This window comes from Trachemys scripta, chromosome 8, assembly GCF_013100865.1.
Source record: "Trachemys scripta elegans isolate TJP31775 chromosome 8, CAS_Tse_1.0, whole genome shotgun sequence".
Classification (NCBI taxonomy): domain Eukaryota; kingdom Metazoa; phylum Chordata; order Testudines; family Emydidae; genus Trachemys; species Trachemys scripta.
The window spans coordinates 70943987-70956697 of record NC_048305.1 but is presented as its reverse complement, the minus strand read 5'-3'; the positions used below and the strand labels follow the sequence as shown (position 1 = coordinate 70956697).

General features: G+C 44.1%; 1 protein-coding gene across 3 annotated transcripts in view; it reads right to left on the bottom strand.

Annotated features, from left to right (window-relative positions):
* The window catches only part of CDC14A (cell division cycle 14A), a 137022-nt gene that overhangs the window by 75388 nt on the left and 48923 nt on the right, over window positions 1–12711 (bottom strand). For all 3 annotated transcript variants that reach the window (XM_034778450.1, XM_034778451.1, XM_034778449.1), the window contains exon 5: window positions 9263–9342. In XM_034778450.1, the coding sequence (XP_034634341.1) occupies window positions 9263–9342 (80 nt within the window). The remainder of the gene's footprint in view (window positions 1–9262; window positions 9343–12711) is intronic.

The following is a 12711-nucleotide window of genomic DNA, read 5'->3' as shown; positions in this document are numbered from 1 at the left end:
CATATCTGGGGTGAAGGGTAGACCCCAATAGTGCTACGTAGTGGAAACAGGAGAGGAAATTCAGGAATTTGGGGGGGAAACAGTTCTTTAAACGATCTACTCTTAAAAAGTAAGCCTTCTGCCTATCACAATGAGGTCCCAACCATTCAAGTTTATGCATGTGCTTAGCTGGAAACAAGTAAGTAGTCCCACTGGCTTCAATGGTCTATTTACTTAATTAGTAAGAGCATGCATAACTATTTGCAGGCACAGAGCCTGTGTGTTTGAAACGTACAGCAGCTGTTTGAATTCCAGTTCTTCCTGAATTTCCTTTAGTCCAATTCATTAAATTCCGTGTTAGGAATGAAGAAATATTGATATAACTTGACATTAGAGCAATAAATTAATGAAATGGTAACAAGCAGATATTTGCTACTTAATTCTATGAATTTATACTATATTCTGTATTTTTGTTGCTTGTCAGGTAATTTATTGCTGGCAGCCCGAAAGAACTCTTCCAATCTCAAGTGGCCAACTTGCTGCAATATTGTACACATTTCCCTTTAAAAAAAAAAAGTCATTACCAATTGCTATTTGATGCAGATCTGTAGTAACAGGTTTCAAAATATGAAAAATATTAATCTATATGTGAAGTATTAATGTGACAAACTATTAATGGAATCTGCATGGGACTTGCAAACAAACACAGTAATACAAACATCAGACTTCACAGATATTTATGCAGTATGCTTTACTCTCGTAGCACATTCAACTGAAAACAAGTCATCTTTCCTAAAAAAAAAAAAAAAAAAAAAAAAAAAAAAAAAAAAAAAAAAAACCATGGACTTCTGCATATTGTCTCCTACCTAACTGCTTTTGGAGAGTTTAGTTTTGCTTTTTGCATTTCAATTGTCCTCAGTGTTTAAGAAAAATCAAAAGATTTTCAGATGCAGTTACTGTAATACAAATATATTTGGCTTTTTTCTTGAATATAAACACATGCACATTTCCATTTAAGTAATTTTGCAAAAAGGATTTTCCTGCTGTTGTAAAGAAAATCTTAAACTTCAAGGTTACAGTAGGAAAAAGGATGTCTGAATGATACAATGGGTGTTCCTTTTGGGGGGGACGGGACAGTAAGAGTTTATGCACTTTCCTCAGTAGCAGACCTTCAGAAATTAGAGGGTTTGGATATGATGAAAATGAGTCAGCCAAGAAAAAAAAAAAAAAAAAAAAAAAAAACACATCTCAAATGGAGCAGTGATGACTATAAGCCTCTCTGAGCTACTGCTTTGTCTGCAAGTTTGCAACTATAAAAGTGTTTTTATATATCTGGTAAAGGGTACAGTGATACTTTTCCACAATATTTTGCTGAAGCAGTCTTTAAATGAAATAACTGCTGAAGTTCTAAGCTGATTAAGGCCTTTTCAGGTCATTGAGCTAAATGAAACTAAATCAGTTTCTGAATAAACATTTAGTGTCCCCTAAAGGAATCTGCCTATCCTGCAACCTCCAAACTATTTAAATAAAGAATATATAGTCTTCTATACTCAAAAGACATTTAAAAGGTCATATTACCAGCTTCCCCTAACTAAAGAAACTATCTGCAGACGTGATTCAACAGCGATTCCTTAGATCATTACACTGAGAAATTCTGACATTTGAAGTCACTTGTACCAGGATAATCTCAATCATGAAACTATCATCATGTCAAACTATTTTTGTAGTGCAAGATTTGATTCAACAAGCACTGAACACCACTAAGACAACTCACAGAAAATGTATTTCCTTTCTTGGACTGACTTTTCCCCCTTGTTGAAAATACAGTAGGACCTCAGAGTTACGGACATCGTGAGAATGGATGTTGTTTGTAACTCAAATGTTCCGTAACTCTGAACAAGACGTTACGGACTTCAGACGGGGGGCGTTCCTGACCCTCCAGGTGCCAAGACTCCGGGTGGGGGGCTCTGGAGGGCTCAGGGCTTTAGACCTGGGGGGAGCGCTGGGGCTCGGGACTTCAGCCCCACAGCTCCACTCCTGCTTTCAGCCTTGCGGAGAGCAAGGTGGCTCATGCTTCAGCCCCACAGCTCCGTTCCCAGCTTCTGCCCTGCGGGGGGTGCCAGGGCTCCCCATGACTCCATTCCCAGTTTCAGTGGGGGAAGTGCACGTGCCGGGGGTTGGGGCTTTAGCCCCTCATGGGGGTGAAGTCGGGAATGGAGCCTCAAGCCCCAGCACTCCCCGTGGGTCTAAAGCCCTGAACCCTGGTGCGCCTGTGGGCCAAGAGCCCTGAGCCCCCTCCCGCGCTCGGAGTCCACCACCCCCCGAACCTGCGGCTACAGCACCCCCACCCTTCTGTGGCTGAAGCCCTGAGGCAGTACAGTATTTGCTGGGGGTTTTTTTTTTTTGGTGTGGTCTCCGCTGCTGCCTGATTGATTACTTCAGATTCCACATGGTGTCCACACTGACTGGTAAGTCCAAAGATATGAACACCAGAGTTGTGAAGTTCTACTGTATCTCTTCCTGCACATACAAAGACAGATCAGTTTGATCCATGAGATTAAATGTGAATGGGAAAAACATGAGCCAAAAATGAAAAAAAAATCGAAGACTGACAAGCTGGTGGCACCCTTTCTGGGACTGACTTCCCACCCCACCCAAGAGAAGTGTTCTTGGTATCTATAGGATGGCCTCTTCAGGATCTATTTTTTTATGTATAAATATTGCCCTTCCCTATATTTATTTAATTATTTATATTTTCAGCCCCAGTCTCTCCCACTATGGGTGGCCTTTCACAGTAACAACAGAAAGCAGCACATCCCTGATATAAAGCTCAAGTCCCTGCTGCAAAGCATGAAGTTATTAGAGCTTCTCAAAGAAAAGATCACCAGAACTTTTTAACATGGGCAAAGCAATGTGCTTTCCCCAAAGCCTTTTTATTGGAAACACCTCAATCATGTCAGAGACTGACACTCAGCATGGAAAATTTCAGCCCACATGGTTAAACTTCAGCAAAGTTATAAGTAACTGAAAACAGGGTCTTATGTTTACCCAACACTTTATGCTTTATAATAGGCAGCCCTGCCTATAGTACACATTAGGCACCCCATAGTTGAAATAATGTGTAGAACAATTCTATCTGATCTACTAAGGAGGTCATCATATAGATACCCAGAGGCATATTGAATGAAGTGAACTAGAGGAGCTGTTTGTCCCTTAAGGGAAGCTATAAAGTTACTACAGTTTCCATTCTGGATCATATCTCTTGTCCACTCGGACATCTGGGATGTAGTAAGCATAAGGAAACTTATTAAGGCATAAGAAAGAATGAATTAAAAAGACGATTCCACAGCCCTAAATTTAGTAATACTTCTATTTTAGGATCACTGCTTGGAGAAACTTCATGCCAAAGATATTTCTGCAGAGGAATGCAGTTCAAGTCTGTAGTGCTTTATCAAATTGTCAGTTGATGACTAGGTGATAGATGCACAGATTTTCTCTGGGTAACTGACAGTCTGCCTGCGCAGAAGGTCACAAATGTATTGAGTTGCCTCTGATCCCTTCTGAAATCAGTTTATGTATAACTGGATATACTTCAATGATAGCTGATTAATTTGATTTACCTAGGTATGCTAGCTGTGGATGCTTTCAGGCCCAGCGGGAAGGAAATGAATATAGAGAGATGTTTTCTTGAATTGATTGGTTCTACAACAGTATTTTTTTACTGACTCTCTCAAAGTGGACATGTGCCATGCTTTTCCCTTTGGCACTGCAGTTTTGAAGAAGAAAGAATGATTTCTTGTGAGTTTAATCTTGGTTACAAATGACTTTGTGATCAAACTACTTCTTTGTCCTCATGGATGGTATTCTAAGGCTTGTGTCTTCTAAGAGCAGAGATTTTTGAGACTCTTCTTGCCAAAACTATTGTGACCAGGAAGGATGTCTTCTTGTAAAATAAAATAAATAAATAAAATAAATTTAAAAACTGAGAATTAAATGCCATTAGTTCAAATGGATGGGTTACAAGAATTCATAGCATTGTGGACAGACCTCAACAGAAAAATATGCCTTTTGGTTTGGATAGGATGAGCTACCCCAAGGAATCTTGATACTACATATGATCCACTAGAGACCTGAAGTTTGGAAGAGATGTAGAAGAGCAGGAGGTTCTATGAAAATAACTATGCCACACATTAGCTCCCAGACCCAATTGTCTGAAGTTGATTAGAACCAGATACATTTCAGAAGTGGGATAACCTTCTCCCCAGCAGCCTATTTCTGAACAGAGGCAGGCACTGCTGAACTCATTTTGATTATTTGGACTGGAAAAAAAGTGTTGGCCCCCTTCCTGCATGTGGACTTCCCCTTAGTATTCTGAATCAAGGTCTTACCCACTGGATAAGAGTAGTATTTTTTTCTGTAGTTAGAAGCTCATTTCATTCCTATCTTTACAGCAGTTTCTTGTATTTTCCTGAGTGAGCACTTTCATTTGTCTCTCAGCCACTACCTTATCCGATTTGTCCTAGAGCAGAATTCTGTGAACCTGAAATTACAGAGGATTTGCTTTGGATAATTATCTGCTGTCCAGGGCTTAAGACAGAGTTGGCTCCACGGTTCTTACTGCCAGCCTCATAGAAGCCATCCGTTACAAACACCACTAGCTTCCCTAGCTTCTGTAAGTTAAATTCATCATGGGTCTTGAGAATCATCAGTTTTTAGGATGTTTCTGTCTGCAGAGTTTTTGATTTGAATGGATGGGTCACAAAGGTTTCTTTTTGCAGAGGTTACCATATCTCTGCCACTACTGCATTGACTTGGGGACTATGATGACAGTACAGGTTCCAGGATGCTCTAGAATTTCAGCACCTGACAGTTAAACCTCTTTCCTTTGTCAGGAGTTTCCCACTTCTCCCTAATGACTTCTTCAAAAGGAGGAATGCAAGGGAATTGCAACTTGTTTTATAGTTTTGCAAAGGAGATATTTATCCTTAGATTTAGCTTGCTCATTCTCTCTCTCAGGTTGGATATCAGTGGCAGGCACCACCTTTCTCCATATGGATTCAAACCAAATCCATATACCACACACACATGAGCATTTTTTAAAAAAAAATAAGAAATTGGATATTTAATTTAAAAATCAGACTTAAAATATTTTTCTTTTTAAAAATAAACAAATTTAGAATAAAATTTGAAATCAGAACAACTTACATTAAGGCATAAACTATTGAAATAATTTGCTGCTGCTCAAGTTTAAAAGAAAATTCAACCACTGAATTGGTGGAAATCACTGGCTAAGACGTGGCTTCAGACGTTGCTGAAGTGCTAAACCATCTTTTCGCAGAATCAGCCTCTTCTGCAGGTGAAAAGCGAATATTTTCTTTATTTCTGTTTAATCAACTAGTTCGTTCATTTGCTGAGAAGCGAATTGGGAATAGAAAAAGCAGAAAAGCTTGTTTTCCTCTACCAAACTATGAATAAAAACAAGGTGTGAGAGGATAAAGTTTACTAGTTCTAAAAACTTGAAGGACATGGTAACCCAGAATGAATCAGTTCAATTTCACTAACTACAGATATTTCCTTTGTTTAATAAATCAGTTAGTTTTAAATGCAAAACATGTACCTTGCATATTTAGCTTTATTTAACTAATAAAAAACATATTAAAATTGTTTGTGCATTTTAACTGAATTCCAGTTTACATCCAAATGCAGCTTAAAGAAATAACATGTAAAAAAAAAATCTTGTACATAAATACGTAATTTCAGACAAATGTAAAAATTAAGAATCTGAATAAATGCAAGTTAAGGCATATAATTGCTTAAATAAATGCATATCAATATAGTGTATCTTCCTGGTTAGCAAAAAGAAATACCAAGTTTAGTGTAAAGGCTATATTCAGTAGTTGTAAGTCAAGATATTTTAATAGTTATACCAATCAATGAAAATTAACCTCTCCGTATATACTCATTCATAAGCCGAATTTTTTTTAGCAAAAAAGGGAAGCACCAGAGAAGGGGGTTGGCTTATGAATGGGTATAGAGAGGGAGAGGTGGGACACAGCCCCTCCCCCCCAACAGAGGAAGCAAGGAGAGACAGCACAGCCAGCAGAGCCAGAAGGGAAGAGGCGGGGCCAGAGTCTCTCCGCTTCTGGCCACGCTGCTCTCCCCCCAGCCTACGAAGCAAATGCAGCTCCGGGGCTGGCAGGCTGAAACCGTGCTGCTCTGCCCCGCCCCCCAGAGCAGGCTGTGGCCGCGCCGCCCGGCCCGCCAGAGCACGTTGCAGCCGTGCTGCCCGGCCCAGCCCACTGGAACATGCTGCAGCCGCAGTGCCCGGTCTGGCTTGCCGGAGCAGGCTGCAGCCACGCTGCCCAGCCTACCGGAGCAGCTCCAGCCAGGCCAGAAACATCCTCCCCTGGCCCTTCCCAGATAAGGTGGGAAGGAATGGAATGGAATGGGGAAAGTGGGGGGGTCCTGGGCTAGGGGTGGGGTCATGTGGGGGGTGGTCACGGGGGTTACTCCCCTGACCCCCAGCTTCTCCCCTCCCAAAATATTTCCCCACCAGTTGCTGTCCCAGCCTATCAGGGTAAGCAGCTGATGCGCCGGGACACTTTGTTTACTTAGGTTTACCTCCAAGCTTGCGGACGCTCGAGGTAAACAAACCATCTCGGCCCTCCGACGGCCTGGGAGCCAAAGTTTGCTGACTCCGGAATTATAGGGTCGGCTTATGAATGGGTCATAAAATTTTTCTGGGCTTATGATCGAGTATATACAGTAACTAAAAAGTCAAAGTTTCCTGCTTGCTTACTTAAATCATAATACAAGTCATTTGAAGTCACTTTGATTAAAAAGCAAAATCAATCCACTCTTATTCAAACATGCCTGGGGAAGAAATGTTCCTGCTTCTCCATCACAGGGTTTTCAAAATCCTGAAGCAGATAGTGCTCCTTCCTTGATGGTGGCATTAAAACTTATGGAAAGAGGACAATCTGGTGCAATTCTTGGCTTCCCCCCCCTTAGTTTTTAGTATTTATTTTGTTTTTGTGAGGAGTGGGAGAGGTCATCATTTCAGTAGGACTACCCCCTTTTCTTGTCTGGTCTCCATTTTGGGTTACAGTCAGCATCTCTTCATCATCCAATATATAAGTGGAAAGGAAGTGAAGGGAAATATCCCTAAGAGAGCATAGGATCTCTCTCTCTCAGTAAGGAGACTCCAAGAATGCTCGATTCCTTGCCAAGTGATTCAGTTATCCACTTAAGAATCTGGGATGATCCTTGAGCTTTTTCTTTTCCAGGTGAAATGGAATGGGGATTCAGAGAATTTTTTTTAAATACTTCTCCCTCACTGATGTCCTTGATAGATGAAGGAGGTCTGGTTTTCTTAGTCACAAGAACCAAAAAGGACTGAACCACTCAAGTTGTTTCTAAGAAAGCTTTGGCTCGTGTGGGGCAGGGTAGGCTGAGGCCTTAACAAATCCACGCTCTGAATCCTTTCCCTAGCAAAATAAGAGTCCATGGACTGGAGCGATTGTGGCAGAGCGCCCTTTTATGTCTCCTGAACTTTGGCTTGCTCTGTGTCTTCTCCATGATGGGAGAAAGGAAAAGGAGAGCATGAGCTCAGTGGGTGAGGCCATTTAAGAAACAAAGCTCCCCAAATTTCTGTCCCCTAAAGGATGAGAAAGGATTTTTACTTGTCACTCTCTCAAAATAAGCAATAAAGGCAGAAGAGCTGAATGCTGCCTTTTTTATACTACTAGAGGCAGAGAATGTATTGCAAGGACAGGAATGTGAAGCCTCAGAAACGGTATCTGCATCAACAGACGAGACACACTACCCAACTCATAAACTAGAGGGGAAAGACCAGGAACCAGAAAAATGCACTAGTTGGGACACAGTTACTAAGAACTAACTACAAACTAGTTCAACTGCTTTTTCAAAAACTCATACTTCGGTCCACACATTTTGCACTTTCGATACTGTGGATTTTATGACCAAGCACTGGCATTTCAATATAAAAGGTACGTTTCTTTATTCAGGCCACCGAGTGCCTTTTTATTATTTTATAAACAGTGGCAGCTTAGCAGATTTTGATGCCAGCAGCTTAGCCAACTTTGTATATTTTTGGCAGATGTCTAAACACAAGGTGTGAACAAAACAGCTCTCTACTGATAAAGCTTTGATCACTGAACTGATGCCAAGTACTTTTAGCAACAAAGTCATCAGCAAGAGGTTTTTGTAGCCACAATGGTCCTCAGAAAAGCCTGTTACATCCAGCTATTCTAGCTTTCACCCAACTGTTTGTCCAAGAGCCTGATTCAGGCAGACACCAGCAGAGGGATGACAGTTTGATACTCCTTCACTGAGCAGTTGCAGGAGCTAGCACAGCGTACACTAGGCAGTCCTCTGGGCTGCCCTAAATTCAGCCCCTCTTTCAACATGCTTTATTGTTTTTTGCAGGCACACATGTGTGCCCTGAAAATGCCTCCTACACTGCCATGGAAGAGGCAGAGAGGTCCCCTTGCACCAGGGCAATTCTCTATGGGAGGAGGTCTAAGGCTGCCCAATGGCTTCTTCGAGCCAGCTAGCACATAAGCCTACCAGAGTTGCTATGGATTGTTGCGACAAGAAATGGGAGGGCAGGTGGTCCATGCAATACTACTGAAGTGTGGTCCACATTATAAAAATGCTTGAGAATCCTTGCTCTGTGTTATGTATACACAAAGAAGAGATTAAAATCTCTTTAAATGCAAATTTCGATGCAAATTTACCTAAAATGCCTCAAGCTAATTTATTCATAAAAAACAAAAAAAACACCCAGTCATTAACTCTGAGCCTCAAATGTCCCCTTTAAAATGGGGACAATATACACTTGTATAAAATTAACATAATTCATAAGTCTAGCTATACAGGCCGCACTGGAAGAAACTGATTGAGATGGCTTCTGTTACTTGTAAAATTCAGTGTATGACATGGAAAAAAATTTATCAGCAAGTTATAATCTTTCTAATAAATTAATTTTGAGCTACAATGTTGTCAGCCTTAATTAGTGGCTGATCAGCAGTGATTTTCTCAGATGGAAATGTGTCTTAAACACGGTTCTCAATCCATATGGACTTATTCTATCTGGGAGCAAATGTTTTCTCCAAAAGTCAAAGAAGAATTTCTTGGGAAGTAATCATTTTATAACCATAAGATTTTTACATCACACATTCATGACTTTGAAAATGCCTCAAGAAAATCAAGTTCTAAAGTAAAAAATTTCGACCAAGTAATATTTTATTTGCAGACATACCTAAATGGAAGATATGGTGGATTAGATCCAGATAAAAGTGCTCTGTATGCTTCTTCTGGTGTTTTCTTTAAGTAAATTACCTGGAAAAAAAAAATGCAACCAGTCATTAGAAAACAGCCACTGGATTCAACCGCAAAGTAGTCATGGAAAAAAAAATATCATCAAATTGTACGATGTATTTCTTCTGACATTGTAATACTGTAATCTGTATTTGTCATTTTAATTAGCATGTAATTTATTCCCTCACCCATTATTATGTAGACCTAATAGGATGTACCTAAACAGAAATTCGCTTCAACAAAAGTTACAAGTAAACAGAAATATTGTTTATAGATTATTGCAATCTAGAGGCACACCAAGGAAGACTCAATACAAAACTAAAATCAAAATCAAAGAGTAAACTATTCCTATGATTTAACCTCCGATTAGAAAATCCACGAACAGATCTCCATTCAGATTGACCCATTTCTTTCCTATGCCTTCACCAGCATAGGTTATTGAACAGGATGCTCCCAACTTCACCAGTGCCTCACAGAAGAGATCTCAGATACTGGGACACTCTTCAAAAATGCAGTAGATGTCAAGTTGAATGCACTTGCACCCTGGGGGGCCTGAGAACCTGCAGACTCATAAAGGTACAGATACAACCCAATAAAGACTGTCTAAATGCATTAGTAGAAATGGGAGCCCTGTCAGATCTATCCACGAATCATCTAGGAGATCTCCTAAGCCATTTATTGCTATCCAGGTAGAAAGCTAAGGCCTTTCTAACGCCCAGCATAGGGAAATAGGATTCCTGCTGGAACTATGAGTTTTTGGAAAAAATACTGGTAGATGGATAAATGATCAGGCGGCAGGTATAGGCGGGTCTGCAAACTCTGCCACTGCTGCTATGGGAGCCTCAGCTGAGGTTGGCTGGCCCTGGGGAACCTGCTCTGACTCCATATCCACGTGAGGGGGCAATGGGAGACTGCTGCCAATTGTCTGTCACCGATCGTCTGTCGGATGCCCCTGAGACCGACCTATGCCCCTGTAATGGGTGGGGGAAATCCCCAAGGGTTCCAGAGTTGCTAGGGGGCTGGCCACTGGCCCTGGGGCCATGATGCCCCTGATGGGTGGCCCTGTCCCGCAGGCAGGGTCTCCTCCTCGCTATCAGAGCCGGAGGAGGGGGAGACTTGTCTGGGGGACCAGGACGGTGCCAAGGCCACCTGTCTACCTCGATCCTGTCGGCTCTGGCTGCGGACCTCCATTGAGGACCTGTACAGGGCAATGGCTCTTGGTGCCGCAATCCCAGTGACCGGCAGCAGCATTTGGCAGATCGGCGACAGTATCCCGATGATCTACGCCTTACGAGCAGTGCCGTTCCGTAGAGCAGGAGCAGAAACGGGAGCGAGAAGACCAACGTGTTGGAGACCGTCGATGCACCTGTGGTGAACCGTACTAGTGATCCAGCAACGGGGCTTCAGGGACTGGCGTCTTGACCCTCCGGAGTGGTGCTGTGAGCTGGGAGAGAGACTTGGGTGCCCTGGTGCCGTGGCGCAGCGGGTCTGCACCAGACCGCTGGTAATGGACACCTAGAGCCTGAGGAACGCTGCCTGGAATCTGGGGACTGACGCCAGGAACTCTGCAGGCAAACCAGCCTGCATTCGGGGACTGCTGACACTGTTCAGGCGACCGCTGACAGGGCGCTCCTCCTGCGACGAGGAGCAGTGTCGCACTGATGGGGACCATTGAAAGGGTCCCAAGGCAGGTTTATTCCTCAAACAGGGCACCTCCATGGCTGGCATTGGCAGCACTGGCAGGGAGCATGGATGGCACTGCCAGGTGCCAAGTGCCTCTGCCACTCCCCAGGGTGTTGGGCGGGCGGGCCTTGGAGGAGAAAAGCTGCCCCACATGGGTCTTTGCTCGCCTCTAGCTCTCTCCTTCCCTTTACGGAATGTAGGAAACTGTCCCCTCCTGGCCCTTCTTTCTTGCTTTTTAGCCAGTACTGAGGCTGTGGTGCTAGGAGCAGAGTTTGATCTGGTCGTTTGAGGCCGGTGTGAGGGCCAACTCCATAAGGAGCGCTTGGAGACGAATGTTCTGCTCCATTTTGGTCCGCAGTCTGAAGCTCTTGCAGATGAGACACTTGTCGCTATCATGGTTTTTTTCTGAATACTTCAGGCAGCTTCTATGAGGATTCCTGACTGGCATAGGTTTCTTGCAACAGTCACAAGATTTGAAACCTGGGGACCGGGGCATGCCCCGTCCCTACGCTAAGTCCTGTTTGGGACTAACAAACTATCGCTAACTCTACACTAAGGGGACTATAAAACTATCAAAGTTTTTAACAACTATATAAAAACAGTTCACAACCAGCCACAGTTGAGAGGAGTGAGCCTGCTGAGGCAAACGGACGTTAGGAGGAACTGAGGTGTGTGGGGGAGGGAGGGAGGCGCCTCTTACACCAGTGCATATGCATGCCACTCCAGAGAGCACCAGAGCTGGTCCCCTATGGATACCACTATGGGAAAAACTTCCGGCACCGGTGCATAGGGCGAGCATACACACCTATAATGGAACGAACATGATCAAGCAGTTGAAGAAAATGAGCATTTCTGAGAGATGTGGGACTCCCCCAGAAAATGGACACACTTGGAGTGTCCGTCACTCGCCAGTATAGCCTCCTGGCAAGAGAGGTAGCACTGAAACCTGGTGAACCAGGCATACCCTGCCGAACCAAGCTCCTGAGGGAAAAGAGAGGGAAGACTGTTCTCTCACCTCATATAAACTCTCTCACTCTCATATAAACTCTAACAACCCTAAGCCAACTAACTTTGACAGAAAACGAGATCAAGAGAAAAGCAGAGTATGCTTTTGGCAGATACACCTGTATTCTGTCTTGGGCCAAGGCAGCACAGAAGGAACGGAGGATGGTGCGCCCACACATCCCAATAAAGCAGGGGTGGGCAAAGTATGGCCGGCAAACTCGCGCCAGGAGGCAGGGTCTGGGGCTTGCCCCGCTCCAGCCGGGGCGCAGGGTCGGAGGCAACACCCCGTGGCTCCTAGAAACTGCGGCAAGGCCCCGCTCCAGGGCTCCAGCCGGGGTGCGGGGTCATGGGCTGCACCATGGCCCCGCTCTGGCTCCTACACGCTCCAATGGGAGCTGCAGCAGGGGTGCCTGTGGACGGGGCAGCATGCAGAGCCACCTGACCATACCTCTGCCTAGGAGCCGGGGAAAGGACATGCTGCTGCTTCCATGAGCCGCTTGAGGTAAGTGCTGCTCAGAACCTGCACCCGAGCCTCTCTCCATGCCCCAACTCCCCACCCCAGCCCTGATCCCCCTCCCGCCCTCCAAGCCCCTTGATCCTAGCCCAGAGCACCCTCTTGCACCCCACACCTCTCATCCCCAGCCCCACCCCAGAGCCAACACCTCCAGCCAGAGCCTGCACCACTTGCCGCACCCCAACCCC